Raw genomic sequence first — 24,343 nt, forward strand, 5'->3', positions numbered from 1 at the left:
GAAGTACTAAACTATGTTTTGTTATATTATTTATTTTGGATGGAAAATTTTCAGAATAATATTTGCTATGGTGCTTAAGAAACAATATAATACTAGTTAACTTTTATGTATCATTAAAAAAATGGGCATTTACATACATACCACACAATCCCCTATATATTTACATATTTAACATCTAAACTTTACTTTTTTACATTTATACCAGCCAAATCTTTTATATCCCTAGAAAAGTTCACTAATTTAACTTTAAAAAAATGAAGTACATCCTTCATGCATAGGTAAGATGTCATATATGTAAAAATTTAAGTGTATGTGTTAGATGTGTAAATACATAGGACATGAGTGGTAAAAGAAACTGCTACGTATTCCTGTTGGTAAGGATTTTGTAAGATGCTGCCAAGGCCAGGGATTCAAAACTTATGCACGTCAATCTCATCCTGGGGACTATGAAGTTACATTTTCCATCATTTTTGGGGATTACTATTTTGTTCTCATAAATCAAGCATATTGCTTCCCTTCTGATATTTTGGTACAACTCTCTTGCTATATATATATATATATATATATAGCGAGAGAGTTGTACCAAAATATCAGAAGGGAAGCAATATGCTTGATTTATGAGAACAAAATAGTAATCCCCAAAAATGATGGAAAATGTAACTTCATAGTCCCCAGGATGAGATTGACGTGCATAAGTTTTGAATCCATGGCCTTGGCAACATCTTTCAAAATCCTTACCAACAGGAATACGTAGCAGTTTCTTTTACCACTCATGTCCTATGTATTTACACATCTAACACATACTTTGACTAACCTAATTTGTTTGAGGTATACTTTGTCTGTTAAAGGAAGAGGTTCTCAGTTTTCCTTTCAGCTTTTTCCTTGTGGTTCTCATTTGATTTTGGCTCATGATACATAATTAATGTGATGCCTCGTTTTTTTTTTATTTTAAACCCAAAAATATGCATCATAGTGTCTCTTAGATTACATATATTCAAGACACAGTTTATATATATATATATATATATTTATTTATTATTTTTCTTTCTTCAATATTAATTAACTGCTTTGTTTTGTCTGATGGCCCAAATTTTCAAAATGTATTTTTTAAATTTAAATTTGCTAAATCAGTAATTAAAAAAAAATTAAATATTGTCAAAACGCCTACAGTTTGTAATTTATGCCTATTACACCATGATTCTAAAAATCATCTAACAGGCATCATGAAATCAGACAAGAATTGAGCGATATGCGATGATTTTTTCCAAGCGGTTGGGTATCCGTTCTTACTTTATCATTAAATTTGAATGTTTGTAATTTCCGTGAGTTATTCGTCTAGATTCACCAAAAGGGGTTGGCATAAAAGTTGTAGAAAATTCTCTCATCTTTTCAACGAAATCAATAACGTCTTAATCAGATAAGAATTGAGCGATATGCGGCGATTTTATTCTAGCACGATGTGTTATAGTTCCTATTTTGCCACGAAAATTGATTTTTTTTCTTTTTTGTCATGTGAGTTGTTTCATCGGGATTCGTCAGAATCTGTTAACATAAAAGTTGTCGAGGATACTTTTATCTTTCGAAATATATCACAAACTTTTAAATGGGACGTGGATTGGGTGATGTGTGGTGATTTTACTGTAACAACCAAATTTATTTTAATTTATTTTAACATGTCGATGTTGTAATTTGAAAAACCTAGTAAGATTTTCTCGTCTGCGGGGCAAGTAGTTGCAACTATAATTATTTTTTTATAGTGAAACTCTTCAACTAGATAAGTCCCAGTGGTTTTTTCTTTTCCGAGTTTTTCACGTAAAGAACGTATAATTTAATTATTAGTTGTCTTCTCTTTTTTGAGTGTCTGTGAATCTACGTACTAAGCTAAGACGATAATTTGTTTACTTTCGCAAATTGTTTAGCACTCATGACGTAAATCTTACTAAATTATTTATTTAAATTCATCAATAACCAGATCTAAAAGCAACTTATTAATTTCATATCGGATGCGTATCGCGGAAGCTAATTTTTATCTTAAGCTAAGCAATGATTAACAAAGGTGAAAGTATAATTAAATATTTTTTATCCTTAATCATTAATTTCTAGTGTTAAACACCAATTGATGAAGTAATTCAAGATGACACGTGTCATGTATCTGAAACAGCCAAAGCTTACAGGGGTTGGTTTCTTGTTGGCAGAAAAAAGGAATAATAATTATGTAGAAACTCATGTACAAATACTTTTAAATAATTTTATTTTATTAATTGAAAATAAAATAAGAAAATTTAAATAATAGATTTGAACTCGTCTTATTGGATAATTAAATAAATGAGATGATCTTTATTATTTTCTAAAATTTGATTGATTTATCTGACACGAATCTCAAGGCATGAACACAAATCTTCGATGAAATTTTTTGAACAATAAACATTCAAACTACAATTAAGAGTCATCCATAACTTTGATTTTAGCAAACTTATAGTGAAATTGACCAGCTCAATAAGACAGAACTAATGATATCAAAGCAAGTCAAATGCGAGTCAAATAAAGCTCAGATTAAGTCATTAAATCACTTTTGAAAGATTTACAAACACATTTGAAAGGTCAAAAGAATGTCTAATCTGGTGAGTTTATAGTCACATCGAGCGTCTCAAAAAGACGAATCCAACGAGCCCAAGATTGTTCAATTTTGACATCGTTAAGTTACTCAAATGTCCATCAAACGTCGTTTGGTTGAATGAAGCTCTCTGAACCGTATGATAAAACTGATCAATATTTCTGCATTAATTGCACCTAGAATATTATAAATAGAGCCTCACCCCTTTATGATGGAGGAGTTTGAGCCTTGAGAGAGAACTTGAGGCTCTGAGAAATAGCTGAAGTTCAGTACTATCCCTATCATCGTTGATCGGCCCCGACAACTGTCCATCGTCACCGACCAATGCCGACCTCCGTTGACGACCTCCAATTACGGTCGACGACCACCAACCATCATCAAGCACTATTGTTGGTGTTAATCTTCGCTGACAATAGTCAAACACCACTAACCATCGTCGATCACCACAAATTGTCGTCAATCACCACAAATCAGACTCCGTCAATCAACATTGTAACTCGGAAAATCTAGCAACTCTTTCCTGTTTGTGGAACAAGGGGTTTCTGTAATCATCAACTTATAGTGGATTTTTATAACTGGGCTAGGTCTCGTGGTTTTTTCACTTTACAGGTTTTTCCACATAAAAACATATGATATCATTATTGGTTGTTTTCTTTCACCAAAATATGTGTTAAATTCTAGTACAATGCTAAGATGATAATTCATTACGCTACGTTAATTTTTTAGCACGCATCATATCAATGAAAAATATTATCTAAATATTTTTATTGGCATATTTTAAGAATAAAATATGATTCAAAATTTCTAACTGAGCTTTCGAACTATTCTCGATAGCGACTTACAATGTTCCTTAAAAAAACGATAAAGCATAATATTAACAATATAAATTATTAACTTTTATTGAATCGAGATGTTACGTATTTCTATTATAATAGTTTTCATCAATATATTAATATATTAACACTATTTAATTTGTCTATATCTGATTTTGTCTTATGATCATATTATTTGTATTAAAATTTATTAACTTTATACTTTAAATATTATTACTTATTTATCAAATGATTTGACCGTTAACTATTACTAATAAAAAACGCCACTTGTTGTATTCAATTTATTATATATTTAAATTACATAGAGATTGTCTGAAACTTATTATTTAAAAATTGATGTGTGCCTGAAAATTCGTGTCAGTAGAGTAACGGATTATCATCTTAGCGTTGTACAAGAATTCTACACCCACTAAGATGAAAAAAACAAAAAATTGTGACTACTCCAAAAGTTTTTTTTGTGGAAAGTCCGTAAAAGGAAAAAACCACGAGGCCTAGTCCAGTTGCAAAAATTCACTTACTGAGTGATAATTACAGAAATCTCTTATCCCACAGAAGAAAAATTGTAACTATATTTTTCATATTACTACGTTGACAGACGACATTTCGTTGATAGAGTGGCGGATGTCAACGACAATTGGTGATGGTCTTTGGCGGTCGACGATGGTTGACTGCGATCGGCAGTGGTCGACGACAGAGCTCGGCGGTGTTCGACGACAATCGACGGTGATGATTAACTACAACTTCTCCTCAAGGTCTTAGGCTCTTTCTTCAGACTTCTGCCCCCCTCATGAGAGAGATGTGACTCTATTTATAATGGTATGGGTACAATTAATGCATGAATATGAATCATTTTTATGGGACGATCCGGAGAGCTTCCATTGATCATAAGACATTTACTAGACAGCCTTAATGATGTCAGAATTGAGTGATATTGAGCTCGTTGGATTCGTCTTATCGAGCCGCTTGATTCGAGTATAAACTTATCATATTCGGCAACCCTTTAATCTTTCAAATGTGTTTGAAAATCATTTAAGTGTATTTCAATGACTTGACATGAGCTTGATTTGACTCGGATTGGGCTTAGTTTTCATATCATTAGGTCTGTCTCATCAAGCCGGTCAGTTTGACTATAAGTTTGCTGAAATCAGAGCTCAGAATGACTTTTTATTAAGATTTCAATGTTTCATGCTTAAAATATTATATCGAGATTCATGCGTGATGAAAATTTGTTGGTGGGGTATGAAAAATCAACTACTTTCTCCCTTTCATATTTAAATTTTTACTACAAACTAATTTTTATGGTAAGATCCCGAACATTATTTTCATTTTTATTAAATTTTTAATAATTTGATCACGACACATATAAAACACATGAGTTTGAAGGTTAAAAAAAAAATAGAATATTTAATTTATAAATATTAATATTTTGGATGGCTGTATATAATTATTAGTAGTTTAAAGAAATTGACCGTTGAGTGTTAAACTCATGTACCAATCAAAGGGGAATATTGACGGCCTTACTTTTTGTTTTTTTGTTGAATTGTCTTCTTCTTTAATACCCGGAACGCGGGGAGGTAAGAAAAAATTTTTTTCGGAGCAATCCGGAGCCAGTGAAGCGGATGCTGCAGAGGAAGAGATCGGTGGATTCTTGTTTTCCTTCTTATCTTTGGCAGGAAAAGGTTTGGCTTCTACGACCTGATTTCTCTCTCTTTTTTTTGGGTTTTCTAGAATGCATTTTGACCTAATTGGCCGTGTTTAGAGATTCGTCGTTCCTTGAGATTCTGATATTTTTTATGGGTGATAGAAATTAGGATTGATAAGGATTGGGAGTAAAAATGGAGCTTTTGGTGCTGATTTTTGATCTTGTAAAGGTGAACTGCGATGCATAAGCTGCTTGTGGCTGTTGTTGGTGCAAAGCCCAAGCGTGTATGCATTAAATTTTGAAAATTGTTTGACATGATGGATAAGTTTGATAGATAATTAATTTCAATATTCAAGATCTAAATCAAAGAGAAGAAGAAGAAGATGCACAATGAGAAGAAATGGTGTCTAGTGTTTTAATCTTACTTCCTTTTGGATTTATTAAATTCGGCATTTAGCCTTGCCGCATGCTAAAAAAATTGCAGTGGTAAACTTAGTATTTTAATTTTTAGCTTTATACGAAGATTTTGCAGGCATATAAATAAAAGAGAAAAACATTGGAGACGCTAGAGTTTTTACATGAAAAATCTGATAAGGAGAAAATCATGTGGCCTGGTCCAGATAAAATGATCTATTATATAAATAAAATTATATAGTTCCATTATTTCCTTTCATGTTGAAGAGGTTACAAACTAATGTTATCTAATTTGGTTTACTATAAATGCCATAGAACTTGAAGTGATGGAGGGATAATAATATATAGTGGCCAAATGATATTAGTCACACAACTACTGTCGAACAATATCAATGGAGTTGTGTTTCTTAGACATTGACAATCAAATAACGACAATGATTGATGGTGATCATCGTGGCCAAGTGTCATGTACAGCTCTATAGGTTGAAGTTCTTTAGTTAGAGCTCTCTTCAAACTAAGACTATAATCATTTCATGTGCGGAATATGGCTCTGTTAAAATTTTTAAGAGTAGCATTTACTAAAACTAGTCAAAAACACTATAGTCAATGGCCTTTGTTGATTATATTGATCATACATCATTATTTTAATATTTAAGTGCTTCAATAATATTAGAATTGAGTGATCTTGAGCTCGTAGAATTCCTTTTGTCGAGACGTTTAATTTGTTTGTAATATCTGCAGACCGTTTGCTTGTTTAATTAATTACTTGATATCTTTTACTATACTTCAAATGCTTGGTTTGGGCTTATTTGATCCAGCTTGTAAAGGCATTTAGTTTGGCTATAAATTTGCTAAGTTGAAGTTTGGATGGTTTTAAATTCAATAAGAATTCAACTGTAATTTTAAACCCTGCAGACTCCTTTGAACGCCAGTCTAATGCAATAATTTAGTTTCCATACACAAAATGGCTGAAAGCTTAATTATTATTTTTCTAAATCTTGTTTTCTATCCAAAACAACCAAATGATCCTTTGGTAAAGAACAAATGAAAGTTGATATAACCTGTGAAAGAGATTTGTCTCACTTATACTGTTGAAAATCTTTCATTAAATCTTTAAATATGTTGTAGATTTTGTCATTATCAATGAGTTGTGGTTTCTTTATATAATTTGATAAACTGGCTATATCAACTTTTTTACTCGCTGAAGCTATGAAATCCTTGAAATTTAAGTTATATCCATGTCTTGATGGGCTTAATTTAGCATCTCATGTCAAAATAGCTTTTAATTTTACATATAGTTAGTGTAAACTGTTTTATTATCAAGATTTAAACTCTTGTTTAAGAAAATTTTAAACTTACTTGAATCAATAATTTTCTATTTGTATCAATTAAAAGATTTCTATTCATGCAAAATTCTAGATTGTGATTGGCAGTTAAGGGGAGTGGATATGCTTTTCAACTGGTGCTGCTTTGGCGCGAGGAAAAGTGGTCAGCAAGATTTACTTGGTAAGAGATGCATTGCCATAAATTTATTTTATTTCCTTTGCAGAAGTAAATTTTTTTTTAAAAGATTTGTATCAGAATCTCTTGACCAAAAAGTTTTAGGGTCATGGGCTATTTATGTTTTTTCATTTCTTTTAATTTGTAGCAAATAGTTTAAATTATTCTTATTTAATAATTTAAGTTTTAATTTATAACAATAATAATAATAATAATAATAATAATTAGTATACGCATAACTCAATTATTATATTGTAATAAAAAGTTGAGGGTGTTTTTTAAAAAGCCAGTTAGTGTCCCCTCAACAACTATGTCAGTATAAACATTCCTCATTCGGCCGTTGTGCTATACTATTTTATTATATAAAGTCTACTTTGCCACACAATTGGACAACTTAGTTTGATTTTTCGATAGAAAGATTAATGCATCAAAAAATAAAGGCCTAAGTTAAAGCCATAGTTCTTCGCTCATTTAAACGTTTTGAATATTTTTATGATAGGTATTTTCATCTGACCCTTTGGCATCACTTTTTTATTTTCTTTATCATTATGATAGTCTTTTTTATATGACACATTGTATTTCAACAACTTTCTTCACTCTTATTGTGGTTTTCTCTTACCAGAATTTTCATCTGCAAAGAATATAAAGTTGTTCTCTTACAATGTACTAAGCTCGGCGACCGATAATTTTCATCAAAGAAATAAGATAGGCCGTGGCGGTTTTGGAACTGTTTACAAGGTTGACTCGCTATCTTATTTTATCTTCCACTTATGGATTGACTTACCCCTTTTTTCGTTTATTTACCTATTTATTTATTTTTCTGTTATTGTTCTTTGATCAAAAGATTTTTGAATAACAAAAAGTCCATATCTGAGTTTTTCTTTCTCACAAAAAATGAGCTTAATTTTATAAAATTAAATTAAAATATGACACTCACTTGGACACAATGGAGAAAAAGGATTCATGTAGCCGGCCCACTTAGTGGAATAAGGACTTTTTGTTATTCTTGTTGTTGTATTTCATGTACATGATTAGGTTCCAACTACTCAATCAGTCACATTTTTTTCTTTTTTTTTTTTTTTCATTGAGAAAACTAGTCTTTAGCATTTTTTTATAGTATTCATTGGAGGTTTACAAATCCGGCACCCTCTTTCATCCAAAAGAGGTGGTTTACAAATCCGGCACCCTCTTTCATCCATTTTTTTAATTCACAATCGAATATCAAAATTCATGTTAAAACCCCAATCCATATTTTTCATTTTTATCAAATTCCTAAAGCTTTGATAGTGGAATGCGTAAATGTCAAAAAAATCACCTAGGCGCTAATTTTGTAGATAGCAATGTTTCAAGTACTGTGGATGTAATTGTCCCAAAAAAAAAATTGTGGATCAGATACTGCTACATTTCATGAGTTTGGGTTGTCCTCTTTTTCTAAGCTCTAAAGTGCATTACTTGCTGGTGATAATTGTGCTATAAATTGTGAACACATGATCATCAAGGCACTATTGCATTATTATTATTATTATTATTATTATTATTATTATTATTATTATTATTATTATGTTGTTGTTGGAGCATTTACATAAGACCTAATTCTTATGTATTTACGTGTCTTACACCTAAACTTTACTTTTTTACATTTATAACACCCAAATCTTTCATATCACATTAAAACTGCCTCCATTTTAACTTTTATCTTTTCATGCATATGTAAAAATTGGGGTTTAGGTGTTAGATATGTAAATACATAACAATTAAGTGGTATGTATGTAAATCTTTCTATTTTGTTATATGGCAGGGAATCCTTAAGGATGGCACACCAATTGCTGCAAAGGTTCTTTCTGCCGAATCAAATCAAGGCGTTCGAGAATTTCTAAATGAGATTGACGTGATAACAAATGTTAATCATCCAAATCTTGTCCAGTTAATTGGTTGTTGTGTTGAAGGAATTAATCGTGTTTTGGTGTACGAGTATGTCCAAAATAGTAGCCTTGATCATGCGTTGAAAGGTAAATAAAATAGCAATGGGATTTTAAAATGTTGAATATGAAATTTTCATGGCGGCTTAAAATTTTTTATATATTATCCATATTAATTTTAATTTATTATTCATTTCGTTTAGGGACTAATAGTGAAAGAACTAGATTGCATTGGGGCATTAGATCTAAAATTTGTATTGGAGCTGCTGAGGGGCTTGCATATCTTCATGAAGGCATCGAGCCACACATCGTCCACAGAGACATCAAAGCTAGCAACATTCTTCTTACGGAAGAATTTCTTCCGAAAATTGGTGACTTTGGTTTGGCCAAATTATTTCCAGATAATGTTACACATATCAGCACGCGGGTCGCTGGAACAACGTGAGAATTATCTCATTTCATTATTTATTGAATATTATCCTTTTTAATTGTCTTAAAGACCATAGGATGAATATTTTCAAATCCACTGCTTAGACCAAGAGCTTGAAATTCTTCGATGTTTAGTTCTTTTCTTTCTTAGTACTGGTTTGTGCAAAAATCTTTATATGTTTGGTTTGGTGATGTTTTACATACCTTGTGATTTTAATGGCTCTTGTATGATTTAGTATTACTGTGGATTGTTATACATATATGTATCAATTTGTAGTATTACCATCCGACTGTTTTTTTATGCTTTATAGATTTCAAGCTCCTCGACCGGATCGTCGCATCTTCGTCTTGAATTATCATCAAAGGTTTTTTTTCATGCATATGAAAAATAAGCATTATTTGAAATTATTGTCTTTGGTTGTGTTGTGATGTTTTATATGCACTGGGTTGTGCTGTGTTGTTGAGTAAATCAGACAAATTTTTGTTAAAATGATTGTCTAAATTTCTATTAGATTTGGTTGATTGGTAAACAAAATGTCATAATAGTAATATGAGTCAACTGCTTTGATATATTTCAATTTATGCATTGCCCAAGAAATATATCGACCTTCTTTGACGCATACCGTTCGTGTTTCTTAGATGTAAAGAGCGGATTCTTGTGTTCCTGAACCTCTTCTAATTGTGTGAACTCAGAATGACATTAACTAATTTATTGCATTTGTGAGCAACAAAATTTATGAGCTTATATACTCTTTCATTTATGTTCTATCAATATCTTTCATGATTTTTGGTAAAAGTATACTTATTGCTGTGTTTTCGAAGCCGGATAAATTTGTGCTTCTATTCTTAATGAAAAATTGTATTTTCATCTGCAGGGGTTATTTGGCGCCTGAATATGCAATTCAAGGCCAATTGACAAGAAAGGCTGACATATATAGTTTTGGGGTCCTTGTGCTCGAGATAGTTAGTGGAAGGAGCGTTTCGAAGCCTTATTGGTCTAATGATGACAAAGTTCTTCTAGAAAGGGTAAGCAATTTCTTATTTGGCGCCTACTTATTTTAGCAAGCCTGCAGTTTTTTGAGGTGTTTTGGATTAAAGCTATTGATTGTAGTTCATGACAGGTGATAACAGATCGTTACAACCAATAAGGACATAAAGGTTGGTGTTGGATGGTTTGAACGAATAGGCTAACGATAACTGGAACAACCTTGCGGTGGGTCGAAAATCGAACTGGATTGATGTCATATATGAATTTTGATGAAATTGATTTATTGTTTCTGATTGGGCCAAGCTGATTTTGGACTTCTCTTTCAGTTTAAATCATGTGATGGTTACTCAAGTTGGCCAATATTGTCAAGTTAGTTTGCCTCGGCGGGCGGAAAGAGGTGGCATCTTTTATCGTTTAGTGACAATTGGATAAAGAAATAGTTGGGCTTGTTGGGGAAAAGGCCACATCAAGCATGGTAGCAACTTCTTTAGGATTGATACGTCACCATCAAATTTTCATCATCTGACACGAATCTCGATGCATAACACAAATCTCAAGACGATATTTTAAGCAAATAACACAAATTTCAAGACGATATTTTAAGCAAGAAACATTTAAATCTTGATAAAAAATCATCAAGAGCTCCGATTTCAACAAACTTATAGTCAAACTGACTGGCTCGATAAGACGGACCTAGTGATATAAAAGCTAGTCAATATGATATGAAAACTAGTCAAATCCGAGTCAAATCAAGCCAGATCAAGTCATTAAACCACCCTTGGAAGATTTCTGGACACATTTGGAAGGTCAAACAGATGTCGACACTGACAAGTTTATACTCGAATCGAGCAGCTTGACAAGAAGAATCCAACTAGCTCAAGATCACTCAATTTCGACATCGTTAAAACACTCAAACGTCCATTAAACGCGACATGATCAGAGGAAACTCTATGGACCGTCCGATCAAAATGATTGATATTCCTGCATTAATTGCACCCAGAACACTATAAATAGACATCCACCCCTCACATGAAAGGAGAGCTGAATTCTAGAGAGAGAGTCTGAGATATTGAGGAGAAGCTGCAGCTCAGCACCACTATTGACCTCCGTCGACCGCCGCCGACCGTCGTCGACCTCTGACAACCGTCATTAACGACCACTAATCACCATCGATCACCACCAACCAGACGCCGTCATTTAACGTTGTAATCTAAAAAATATAATTACCATTTCCCATCTATGGGACAATGAATTCCTGTAATCAATAATCAATCGTGGATTTCCGCAACTGGGCTAGACCTCGTGGTTTTTTCCTTACGGATTTTCCACGTAAAAACTTCCGAAGTCATCACCGCTTGTTTCTTTTTCATTTGTGTGTGGTGAACTTTCGTACAATGCTAAGACGATAGTCTGTTACTCTACCGCCGTGAATTTTTTAGTACGCATTAGTTTGACGCCGTCTGTAAGAAACTCTCAATCCCACCACTGAAGTACTTGATTAATTTACTACATTGCCGCTAGGCAAAATATTCGGGACAACGAAATAGCTCGCTCTAACTCTTATCGTTCCAGGAAACAACCACGAAGTCATGGGCGACATGTTTCTTCATCTCCCTGTCCTAGAAGACGTTATCCAACCAAGAGGGGGTTTCTGGTCCTTCTATGGAAGAACAAATACGTAAAATGGAGGAGTCTCAACTGGAAATCATACAATTCCTCCGAGGGATCCAACAATCACTGTCCACATCGATGACCGAAACTCGTTTACCTTTAAATTCGCGACCTACGAGAAACATATGGCCCGGAGGAACTAGTACCGTCCGCCCTGCTCAAGAATGAACAATTCTCTTGCCATAACATGATGTTGAACTTTTAGACACCGCAAGTTCCACTCATTCATCTCATGCAGCTCCCTTGACACCACCATGTCTTGCTACCGTTCTAAATGATGTCATCTGTAACGAACTACGTCGCATCGTCCAAGAAGAGTTCCCCCTAGAGAAAAAAGATTGCTTCCATAGTCACCCTAACATTCTTGAATCTTTTCTTAGTGAATGAAATCTTCCAACACCCCATCCTAACAGACTTGAAGCTGCGCTTCCATAGTCACCCTAACATTCTTGAATCTTCGCTTAGTGAATGAGATCTTCCAACACCCCATCCTAACAGACTTGAAGCTGTCGAACGTTGACGCATATGAAGGGATAATTGATGTCTATGAACATATTGATCATTATCGAACCATCATGCAGATTCAGCAAGCCTCTAACGCGCTCTATGTCAGGTGTTCCCAGCCATTCTTAAGGGACAAGCTCGAACATGGTTCCACTCTCTGTCGAGGGGCACTGTAAACACCTTCAACGAGCTTGTCAAACTATTTGTGGAGCAGTTCATAGCAAATCGACGAATCATCAAGGATTCATCCCTTCTCTCAGGAATTCGTCAAAGTGAAGGAGAGTCGCTTAAAGACTACTTCCGCAGGTTTTCTGCTGAAGCCCGTCGAATTCCAGGAGTAAATCCAGAGTTATTTGGGGGGGGGGTTTCCTTGAAGGGCTCTGCTCGATACTAAATTCAAGTGTAGCACCCGCAGTTTGTTCTTATGCCGATCTTGTCCACAGTGTTGAGGCTCAAATCACTGCAGACGAGATTTTCAGTGCACATAAGCAAAAATTTGAGAAATTTGGGGGAAAGCGCAAATGTAACTCCAGAGACAATAATCAATCTTCGTAACAGAGAAAATTTGAACAACCGAAGTATCATGACTTCCTCCTTCAATCTGCGGGTCAACAAACTGAATATCAACCCAAGAAAGAGTATACACAACTCAACACGTCACGTGCTAACATCTTGATGACCATCAAGGATGAGCAAGCTGTTAAGTGGCCTCACTCCTTAAAACTTAACTCGGGAATTCAAGAACAATACTGTCATTTTTATCGAAGTCGTGGTCACACCGCCGAGACATGTAAGCTCCTTAGGGAAGAGATTGAAAGGTTGATTCAACAGTGATATCTTGGTCGATTTATACAAAACAAACTAGCTGGCAGTGATAATGCTCCTACTGGGGGCAACAAACACAAAGGCAACAACATGTGGGTCACCCAGTCGTGGGTGAAATTCAAACAATTGCAGGATGTCAATTGCTAACAGATCAAGTTCTTATCACTGCACTTGGTGAACCAACACATAATAAATTACGTCTTGAACCTATTACTTTTGATGATTCTGATCTAAAAAGAGTTTGAGTACCTCACCAAGATCCTCTTGTCATTAGCGCAGGAATTGGAGAACCCTGCTGCAATGTAAAAAAGATCTTGATCGACAATGAGAGCTTTATTGATGTTTTGTTGCACTCCACTTTCCTTAATTTATGACTGACAAGAGAAAAACTTTAACATGCATCTGGGCCATTATATGGTTTTCATAATCAACCAGTACGGGTCGAGAGAACAATAAATCTCCCTGTTGTCATGGGAGATTTTCCTCGACAGATAAATTCATTTTTGTCAAGCCAGAATCAACATACAATGTCATCTTCGGGAGACCTCTGCAATCCATCTTTGGCATCGTAACATCTGTGCTACACTTGAAGCTCAAATTTCCAACCCCAGTAGGGATCAACGTCATACGAGGAGATCAACAGATAGAACAATCATACTACCTCAGGCAGGTTCAGCCACGCCCATCAGTGACACTTAGCATTGAAAACTGTGATCTCCGAGATGAAGATGTATCTCCAAGAGCTTCCCCCGTGGAAGATTTGGTTCATGTCCCGCTCTCTAATGAACACTCATCAAGACCAGTGCAGCTTGGTTCCTTACTCTCTGATTAACAAATGTCAGAATATGTAGATCTCGGAAGAAACCAAAATATTTTTGCATGGACCCCAACCGACATGCCTGGGGTTGGCCCTGAAATAATCATGCACTCTTTAAAGATATATCCAACCTTTAAACCGATCGTCTAGAAAAAGCGCAATTTTATCCCAGATCTCTTACAAGTTATTGAATAAGAAGTCAACAAGCTTCTCGATGCGAAGTTCATACGGGAAGCACACCATCCAGCATTGCTGGCCAATGTCGTCATGGTGAAAAAAGTTAGTGGTTTGTGGAGAATGTGTGTCGACTATACATGCCTCAATAAAACATGTCTGAAGGATAGCTTTCCCCTCCCACGCATAGATCAACTTGTTGATGCCACTTCCAGACATCAGATGCTTAGCTTTATTGATGCACACTCAGGGTACAATCAAATAAAGATGAACCAGTAGACGAGGAAACCACATCTTTTCAAACAGATAAGGGCTTATAATGTTATCAAGTTATGTTGTTCAACGTCTCATGAACAGTTTTCAAAAATCTTCTCGGGCGTAAAATGGAGTTTTACGTTGATGACATGCTAGTAAAAAGCCTGGAAGCATCTCAACACACTTCTCATCTGGAGGAGTGTTTCCAACTACTTCGTCAATACAATTTACGACTTAACCCGACTAAATGTGTTTTTGGAGTAACATCAAAGAAGCTTTTGGGATTATAGGTTACCGATCGTTGAATTGAAACAAACCTAGAAAAAATCAAAGCACTGAGGGACATGATGCCTCCCAAGAACATTAAGGTGGTACAACAGTTGAATGTTCGTATAACCGTTTTATCTCGCTTTTCAGCTCATTCTTGGGATAAGTATCTGACGTTCTTAAAGATACTCAGAGGTGCTCGGAACTCCAGTTTTCAGTGGACAGATGATTGTCAGATTGCTTTCGATCAACTCAAGACATATTTGGCTCCACTGCTCCTCTCAAAGCCCATCCAATGAGAGATATTATATATCTATTTGACAATTTCACCTCATGCAATAAGCTCTGTTCTTGTCAGAATAGAAAATTCAGTCGAGAAACCAATATATTACATTAGCAAGATTCTCTCTGATACAAAAAGTCGTTATCCAATGGCTGACAAAACTACACTAGCCCTGCGCTTGCTCTAGTATTCTCAGCAAGGAGACTTCGTCCGTACTTCCAACTCCCTTTGAAGACTATCCTACAAAAATCTGAATCATCAGGAAGATTAGTTAAATGGTCAGTAAAATTGAGAAAATCAACTATCCTACAGCAAGTCGTTATTCAATGACAGATAAGACTGTGCTTGCCCTGGTATTCTCAAGGAGACTTCGTTCGTACTTCCAGGCTCACACTATCAGCTTCTACACGCAACTCCTTTTGAAGGCTATCCTACAAAAACCAGAAGCGTCAGAAAGATTAGTTAAATGGTCGGAAAAATTGAGAGAATTTGATATACATTATTTACCACGTCCAAACATCAAATCACAGGTGTTGGCTGACTTTGTGGTAGAATGTACAGTGCCTACCTCTGATGAACCATCCTCTTCTCTTCCACGGTCACCTCAGTGGACACTATACGTAGACGGAGCATCCGAAAACTCAGGAGCTGGTGCATGAATACTACTCATCTCCCTAAAGAAAGATATTTTGGAGTACGGACTTCATTTGAAATTCCAAGTCACCAATAATTTTGTCTAATATGAAGCACTTGTTGCTTGATTAAAACTTGTCATCAACTGTGAAGTACAAAACATAATTTACACTGATTCTCAGCTCATCGCATCTTAAGTAGAAGGAGAATTCAACGCTCATAACTCACAACTGATGCAGTATCTTAATATAGTAAAAACACTTCTCGCCCAAATTGAAACATGTCAGCTCATTCACATACTTCGGCACCTGAGTCGATGCCCTGTCCAAGCTTGCAACTTCAACAACTGGAGATCTCTATAAAAGAAGGTATATTGAGAAGATACATTTTTCTAGTATCCATGACCCATGAGTGATACTGTCTATAAATGACTCAAGGGAGTCATCTTGGATGGATTCCATCATTTCCTTCCTTGAAGACGGGACACTGTCAGATGATGGTACTACATAAATTCGCATCCGACGCATGGCTGCCAACTTCATTCTTATAAGGGATGAACTGTATAAGAAGACATTCGTAGGTCCATATCTCAAGTGTCTTCCTCCATCTGAAGTTGATTATGCTCTACGAGAAGTTCATTCTGAAATATGTGGGGAGCATCTTGGTGTCAGAGCACTTGCTTTTAAAATAATGAGGCAAGACTTCTATTGTCTTACGATAAAACAAAATGCATTAGAGTTTGTACAAAAATGTAAGAATTGCCAACTGCACTCCAATCTTACGCATGCACCGCTAGTGGAACTCACATCTTTTATGAGTCATTGGTTTTTCGCCCAATGGGGGGTAGATATCATGGGGTCTTTTCCGATAGCTACTGGACAACGAAAATTCATCATTTTAGTTGTCGATTACTTCACAAAATATGTAGAAGCAGAACCTCTTGCCAAGATCACTGAGGCCAATGCCAAACAGTTTGTCTGGAAAAACATCATATGTCGCTTTGGGCTTCCCGCAAAGATTATCACTGATAATGAGACTCAATTCACTGGAAGAGTCTTCACATCATTCTGCAAGAATCTTCACATTCAATTGGCGCACACTGTTGTGGCGCATCCCTCAAACAAATGGATAGACATGTGACAAATCGAATGGTGCTCAAGGGGTTGAAGGCTCATCTTGAGAAGGTTGTGGGGCAGTGGGTAGAAGAGCTGCATAACGACCTCTGGGTCTATCGTACCACCGCACAAACTCCTACCGGGAAAACTTCATATAACTTGTGTTTTGACACCGAAGATGTCATCCATGTTGATATCGGAGTTCCAAACCCCCGAGTCAAGACTTTTGACTTCGATAACAATGAAGAAAAGCTCTGACAACAGTTGGATCTTTTCCTAGAAATACGCGACGTGGACCACCTCAGAGCTGCTTCCTACCGCCAAAGAATTGCTCGTCACTTCAACCGAAGAGTAAAGCCTCGACCTATCTCCATTGGTGACTTGGTTTTGCGTAGTATCGAAGCCGTTTGTCATGGTCCCCAACGCAATAAATTATCCCCTCTGGGAAGGCCCATACGTCGTAGCTACCATGATCAAACTCGAAACCTTCAAACTCAAAGACTCAGATGGAAAAATTTTGTCATGGTCCCCAACGCAATAAATTATCCCCTCTCTGGGAAGGCCCATACGGGAAGGCCCATACGTCGTAGCTACCATGATCAAACCCGAAACCTTCAAACTCAAAGACTCAGATGGAAAAATCTTGCCCCGGACTTGGAATGCTAAGAATCTTCGGAAATACTACCAGTAGCACTTCAGTTATATCATCTATGTCTTATTGCGTATAATGTCAATGTATCTCAGACTTATTAAATAGTATTTACTTGCTTTCTTCTACAAAAAAAAAGAATATCTTTAGAAAGTATAACAGCTCATTCACGCGTCACTTCATGCTCTTGGCCCAAGATATACACCGATCCAAGGGGGATTTGATCTGACCTATTGGGTTAACATCGTTGAATTTTTACTCCGATAAACAACCCTAAATAGGTTAACAGTTCTTGATGGACTACACCTGATCCCTTTTACACAGGTTTATAAGCGAGCAAAACTCTGACAAATAACCTTGGATGGGTTAATAAGTCCTCGGTGGACTTTCGTGGGATCCTCCCATATATGTTAAACATCACTGAGTAATGCTCTGATGCATAACTTCAACCAAGTAAAAGACCGCTGGTAATTTATCCCCACGGTAACTTTCTTACATGACATTGGACATCCAACGCATCAAACCACCGCGATACATCATCCAGCCCGACGCTGCGACACACTGTCACAACACGTCGTTGTGCTGCAACATGTCGCCCCGACACACCATCACAATGAGTCGCCACGTTGCAACTCACCACGACGCATCGCCCCAATGCGTCATCATGTCGGGACGTATCATCGCAACGCATCTCCGCAATGCAACACATCGTTGCCCCGTGTCGCCACATCGCAACACCTCGCTACGGTGCAGCCTGTCGCTACAATGCATCGCCTTATCGCAGCACATCACCGCAACACGTTGCCTCGTCGTGTCGTGCCGCTGCAACGCGTCGCCGCGTCGCGCTCCCGCAACAGTTCATTCTTATAGATTTCAAAAGGGAGCGAAAAATTAAATATTTGTTATTAAATATACTTAAAAAAAAAGTGAAAAATTAAATATTTGTTATTAAGTTGTCCCGTCACCGCGAAACACCATTGCAATGCACCCCCGCAACGCGTCTTGCCGTCGCATATCGCCGTTGCACCACTGCATCGCGCTGCTGCAACGCGTCGCCACGACGCACCGCCGCATTTCTACCATCTCCTTCAGACCCCTATTTATATTCCCCAAAAGGGATTTAACCGTTAAATGGTCATTCTTATAGATTTCAAAAGGGAGCGAAAAATTAAATATTTGTTATTAAATATAATTAAAAAAGAAGTGAAAAATTAAATATTTGTTATTAAGTTGGCTCAAAAAGGATTGCAAACATTAAATATCATAATATATATATAGCATATATAAATATATAAATTTATTTCATTCCCTTTTTTTGCTTTAAATATTTATTGAAGTTATTATAATTCAGAAAAGCATTTCATATAATTTGTATTTATTGCATGTATTTATTTTGAAATAGATTGTGTTAAAATAAGGTTAAAAATTATCAAATTTACTTTAAGAAAAGTATAGTGAAATATTTTTTTATATGTATAGATACACCAACAACAAATTTGTATCATTCGGCACGAATCTCGAGACATGACACAGTACCAAGATGACATTTCAAGCAAGAAAAGTTTAAATCTTGATAAAAATTCATTTAGAGCTCCGATTTCAGCAAACTTACAGTCAAACTAACCGGCTCGGTGAGACAGACCTAATGATATAAAAACTAGTCAAATTTGAGTTAAAGCAAGCTCAAATCATGTCATTAAACCACCCTTGGAAGATTTATTATGGACATATTTGGAAGGTCAAACAGATATCGACACTGACAAGTTTATACTCGAATCGAGCGACTCGACATGACGAATCCAACGAGCCCAAGATCATTCAATTCCAACATTGTTAAGACACTCAAATATCCATTAAACGTGACATGATCGGAGGAAACTCTCTGGACTGTCAGATCAAAATGGTTGATATGCCTGCATTAATTGCACCCAGAACACTATAAATAGACCCCCACCCCTCAAATGAAAGGAGAGCTGAAGTCTAGAGAGAGAGTCTGAGGCCTTGAGGAGAAGTTGCAGCTCAGCACCACTGTCGACCTCCGCACCGCCGACCTTTGACAACCGTCATCGACTACCACTAACCACCATCGATTACCACCAACTAGACCCCATCAGTTGATATTGTAATCTAAAAAATATAATTACCCTTTCCCGTCTGTGGGATAAGAGATTCTTGTAATTAACAATCAATAGTGGATTTCCGCAACTGGGTCAGACCCCGTGATTTTTCTCTTACGGGTTTTCCACGTAAAAACTTCTGGAGTCATCACCGCTTGTTTCTCTTTCATTTGTGTGTGTGCTGAACTTTCGTACAACGCTAAAACGAGAGTCCGTCGCGAATTTTATAGTACGCATCAAGGATGTTCTATCATCTTGTTCTATTGGTTATAACATAATGGCAGTTATTAAGGTGAGGATGGCCACAGAGAGAGTTTTTCTGTTTTGGTTGTCAGATGAAGATCCTTATAGATTATAGGTCTTTAATATGCGGTTTGTCAAGGAAAAGCTTGATAACTTCTTGGTCAACTGAAGCAAAATTTGGCATTATGGTTTTCTATTGTTATTGATTGGCTATTTAGATAGGTGTTCCATACATTGAGCTAACACAATAGGGATAGTAGTTGGGTGCCTCCTATATTAGGTCATTATAAGGACTATAGTAACTATTATGATGGGGTGGGGTGAGTTGTAATATATGGATTCAATATTAGTAGGCGTGTAGGACTTACGACTGTAATATCTGGATTCAATATTAGTAGGCGTGTAGGACTTACGACCATAAAAAAGAGAGGCGGTATGTACATCGGGCAGATTGAATAGTAGGGCGAATATTATTTCGTACGCCTTCTTTGGGCGTAGCATCCTTTAGATTGGGCTATAAACACTATCAAAAAGTAGGAGAAAGCGACCCAACTAGCCTAAGTTGTGCCAAACCAATGTTGGCATGAGAAATTTATCACCCAACTAGTCTTTAGCTTGCCGTGTTGCCCTATGAATTAGGCTTAAAGTTGGATAGAAATGAAAGCAATCGAAGTTATTCTATTGTTTTCAATTGTATAAATTGTATTAAATGTTTAGGGATTTACTCATCTAAAATATGTGAACTCACTCAACATTTGAGGATGTGTCACTCCCTTATGACAAAATTGGATAAAGTGGAATTATTTGATTTATTAGTTGATCCCAATCACCAACCTCCTCTTTATATTGTGGACAAAGCTAGACATTGACACTGATCTTTTGCTAGTAATTTTTTAATACATTAATATCAATATTTTTTTTCTTGTTTATGCTCACGAGTATTTTAATGTCCCCAACTAGTAATCTTTCTTGCGAGACGCACACCCATCGAAAAAAAAAAACTAGTAATCTTTCTATCATAATTAGTATATAGAATAAATAACTAAAACTATATAAAATTATGACATTTATTTTTATATTACTAATATATATATAATAGCTCAGTTAAATCATAATTAAATATACAATATCATTTTATAGAAAAAATCATCAAATGCATTTGATTTACAAAAAAATCAACAATATTACCATAATTCAAAAATGTGAGAAATCACCTCAATCCTTGCTGATTTATGCTCTTCTTCTTTTATTTATTTATTTATTTTTTTTGCTCTTACACTTCACTTAAGTTAAAAAATTATAATCATTCACTAAAACATCATATTAATTAATTTCATTTAAATTATGCAAACTTCCTTCTCCTATATCTCTTAGATTTTTATTTACTGATCCTTATTCAATGTTTAACATAGTGTGATATTTAAATTACTAACTCTATCATAATACATTTTCTTGTATACATTATCTAGATTAAACATATGCAGTTTACATACCTCTATTAGTATTTATTTGTTTATTATTTAATCTTTTTTTTTCTTTTACTTTGATTTGTTAATTTTATTTAATTAATTTCCACTTTTAATTATCATTTGCAAACTCTTAATTTATCATCCTAATTAAATTATTTATTTTTTATGTTTATATGTAACATAATATAACATCATAATCTAATTTATTATCATTTTTAATTTCATTCTTTAATTATGGCAGACCTTTGGATAATATTGATTGTTTAGTATTTATTTGGCATTACAATTATTTCTTCATTTAATTTCTCATGATTTAAATGTTATAAACAATATGGATATATATCTATGATTTTTAAAAAGAAATCATAAATTTATCTACATCGACCTATCTATTTTTTTTTCGTCTAATATTTTTTTGTATAAGAATTTAGGTTGACTTTACTTCATATTTAATGAAGATTAGGAAAATATTTCTTTAAATTATTTAATCTACATTATACTTGAAACTAACCTTAGAACTTGTTCGATGCTAGAGCGACTATTGATATCTTTCTCCTTCCTCATAGAAATCCTATCATCATAATTTATTCTTAAATATTGACTAGATTTTAAATATTGTATATATTTGGAATTTATAATTTATAAAAATTAGAAAAATTACTCTTCCCTATTATTGTCGATGTGATCAAACTCGCAAACAACACAAGTATGTCATGTCTCCTTCACTATTGATCGAGTTCATTCATGCTCTCAATCTATGACATGTACCTGAGCTTAATGTTTCACCTCCTCTGCACTTATTTTTTAAGCTAGGTTCATCTTCCTTCATGCACAAGTGCTCCTTCGCTCAAACTCCCTATCTTCTTCAATATTTTCCTCCATTTATTTTAACCTCATACAATGGTCACATGTGAAGCGCACGTTACTATTCGCATGCGTCATTGCTCATCACACAAGCATCACTCACTCTACGCTTCCACTTAATTCTTGCCCGTGCGTTCTTATAGTCTAAGCTCAATGCTCATCGCCGCCCTCGACTTCTTTCGAGTTTGCACATGGGACTCATCCAATCTCTCCTCTATTTCACTCACACCGGTCTGTTTCCCCTTCTCGCTCTCTATTTATCCCATGCACATTGACCACCTTTCTCATTTCATCTCCCTCACCATCTCATCCCCCTTCATCTTCCCCGCCCATGTAAATTCTAAGTACTAGCTAGTGCTGATTCAATTTTATCGAGACTATAGTTCAAGGCATTACAGAGACAATTGACTCATAGGCAACAATATCATCTAAATTGCCTTGAGAGTTCAACTTTGCATTGTTTATAATGGATTAAATAAGACTAATATTTCCACCCACGACAAAAGCATGCAATGAGAAGTTCCACCGATTAAAGCATTAGTGTGTTAATAAGTTTGTAAGCATACCACTAACCTTACCAAACACATCCTCAACCATTGTTTGAGATAAGAGTGTAATTGAGACCAATCCACTCATGAGCTGATTTAGGCTCAACTCGATGAGCTAACAAACCAAGTTTGGTACCCTAACTCAAATCGTTATCTCTTGAGCTCGATCATTTTAACAAATATTTATATAAAATACAATCAAAATATATTAAAAATTTAGAGTTGAAGCATAAATTATTGTGTAATTGCCTTCACAAATTTATATTTTATTTTCTCGTATCTAGTAATTTCTTATTATTTCACTCATAATTGTTTTTTTGTTTTGCCTTTTGTATAAGAATATTTGTTAAATCAAAATCATTTTCTCTTTGATAATAAAGAAGCCAGCTTGTGAATCGACTTGAACTAGTTAAATTAAATTCATGCTTGGGCTAAAATTTGATTAATTATTCAAGTGTTAAATTAAATTCATTCTTGGGCTAAAATTTGATTAATTATTCAAGCTCAAGCCGGGAATGTCTCGAGTCCAACTCAACTCATTTACACACAAGAATTAGATTATGTTTATTTAAGGCAGCTATGGTAACAATGTTTTATTCACTACTTAAGTTCCATAAATTAGTGTTCTAAAGTGCAGCTACGAAAATAGTCACTATTGCCATTACTATGTATGCTAGCATGAATGTAATTAACTATAAAGGCTTGCATTTTAAGAATACTCCAATAAAATCATAGAGTCCTTAAAAAGGGAACACAATCTCTGAGTAATGTTCTATCTAATACCAACCCACCTATTATCTTTCGAAAAATTGGTTATACAAAAGAGCTAGGCGGCGATTTTGGAAAGCCACAGACAAATGCACAATCCGTATGTTTCGTCTTGAGTCATTTTCACATGGAAACAACTTTTATTATTATTATTTATCATTATAACCTCAAATGAAGACAATTTAACAAAAATGGAAATTTACCTACCGTAAACTAATAGCAGAACTGCACCATCTTCCTTACTTCCTATTCTCCATCCACAGACATGGGAGCTGTATGGAGAAGGAAAACTCACAGAATTAGTTGATCCATGCATCCAAAACTACCCAGAAGAGGAGGTTCTCAGATACATCAAAGTTGCATTATTCTGCACTCAAGCCATAGCTGCAAGAAGGCCTTCCATGCCTGAAGTCCTCCAAATGCTATCAAAGCCTGTAAGACTGAATGAGAAGGAACTAACTCCACCAGCCATCATTCAGGATTCAACTGCGATTGGTAGAGGATTGAAAAGTTTAAGAACTTCTAATTCTTCCACAAACACAAGTTCCATTCCTGAGTTCACCTCTGCTCCTGAAATGGCTCCAAGGTGATACTCCTCAGAATAAGGAATGGAGGATGAGAGATTTGTTACAGGTTCTTTTTTATCTTTGGTTGTGTTCTCTGTATAAATTTTTTTTACTTTGTTAAATAAATTGTTTGTGCATATGTTTAGTAAATTATAAGTGTAGGTGTAGCATGAGGGGCTTATTATTACATAGATGCAAATATCAGTAAAGCTTATTTTGGTAATGCAGAAAAGTTG

At 35.2% G+C, this 24,343-nt stretch overlaps 1 protein-coding gene across 2 annotated transcripts; it reads left to right on the forward strand.

Moving 5' to 3' along the window:
• Window positions 1-4,953: 4,953 nt before the first annotated feature.
• LOC110018754 (putative serine/threonine-protein kinase) lies at window positions 4,954-24,343 on the forward strand. Of its 2 annotated transcripts, none has more exons than XM_020716170.1 (7): window positions 4,954-5,126; window positions 6,923-7,009; window positions 7,626-7,741; window positions 8,802-9,012; window positions 9,126-9,363; window positions 10,227-10,377; window positions 23,805-24,343. In XM_020716170.1, the coding sequence occupies exons 2-7, from the start codon at window positions 6,952-6,954 to the stop codon at window positions 24,129-24,131; spliced, it is 1,101 nt and encodes a 366-aa protein (XP_020571829.1). In that variant the 5' UTR covers window positions 4,954-5,126; window positions 6,923-6,951; the 3' UTR covers window positions 24,132-24,343. The 2 variants fall into 2 exon arrangements, with proteins under 2 accessions (XP_020571829.1, XP_020571828.1); XM_020716169.1 differs by having other exon boundaries at window positions 4,958-5,126; window positions 6,937-7,009; window positions 23,805-24,342.

The sequence above is a fragment of the Phalaenopsis equestris genome, unplaced genomic scaffold (assembly GCF_001263595.1).
Source record: "Phalaenopsis equestris unplaced genomic scaffold, ASM126359v1 Scaffold000036, whole genome shotgun sequence".
Lineage (NCBI taxonomy): Eukaryota > Viridiplantae > Streptophyta > Magnoliopsida > Asparagales > Orchidaceae > Phalaenopsis > Phalaenopsis equestris.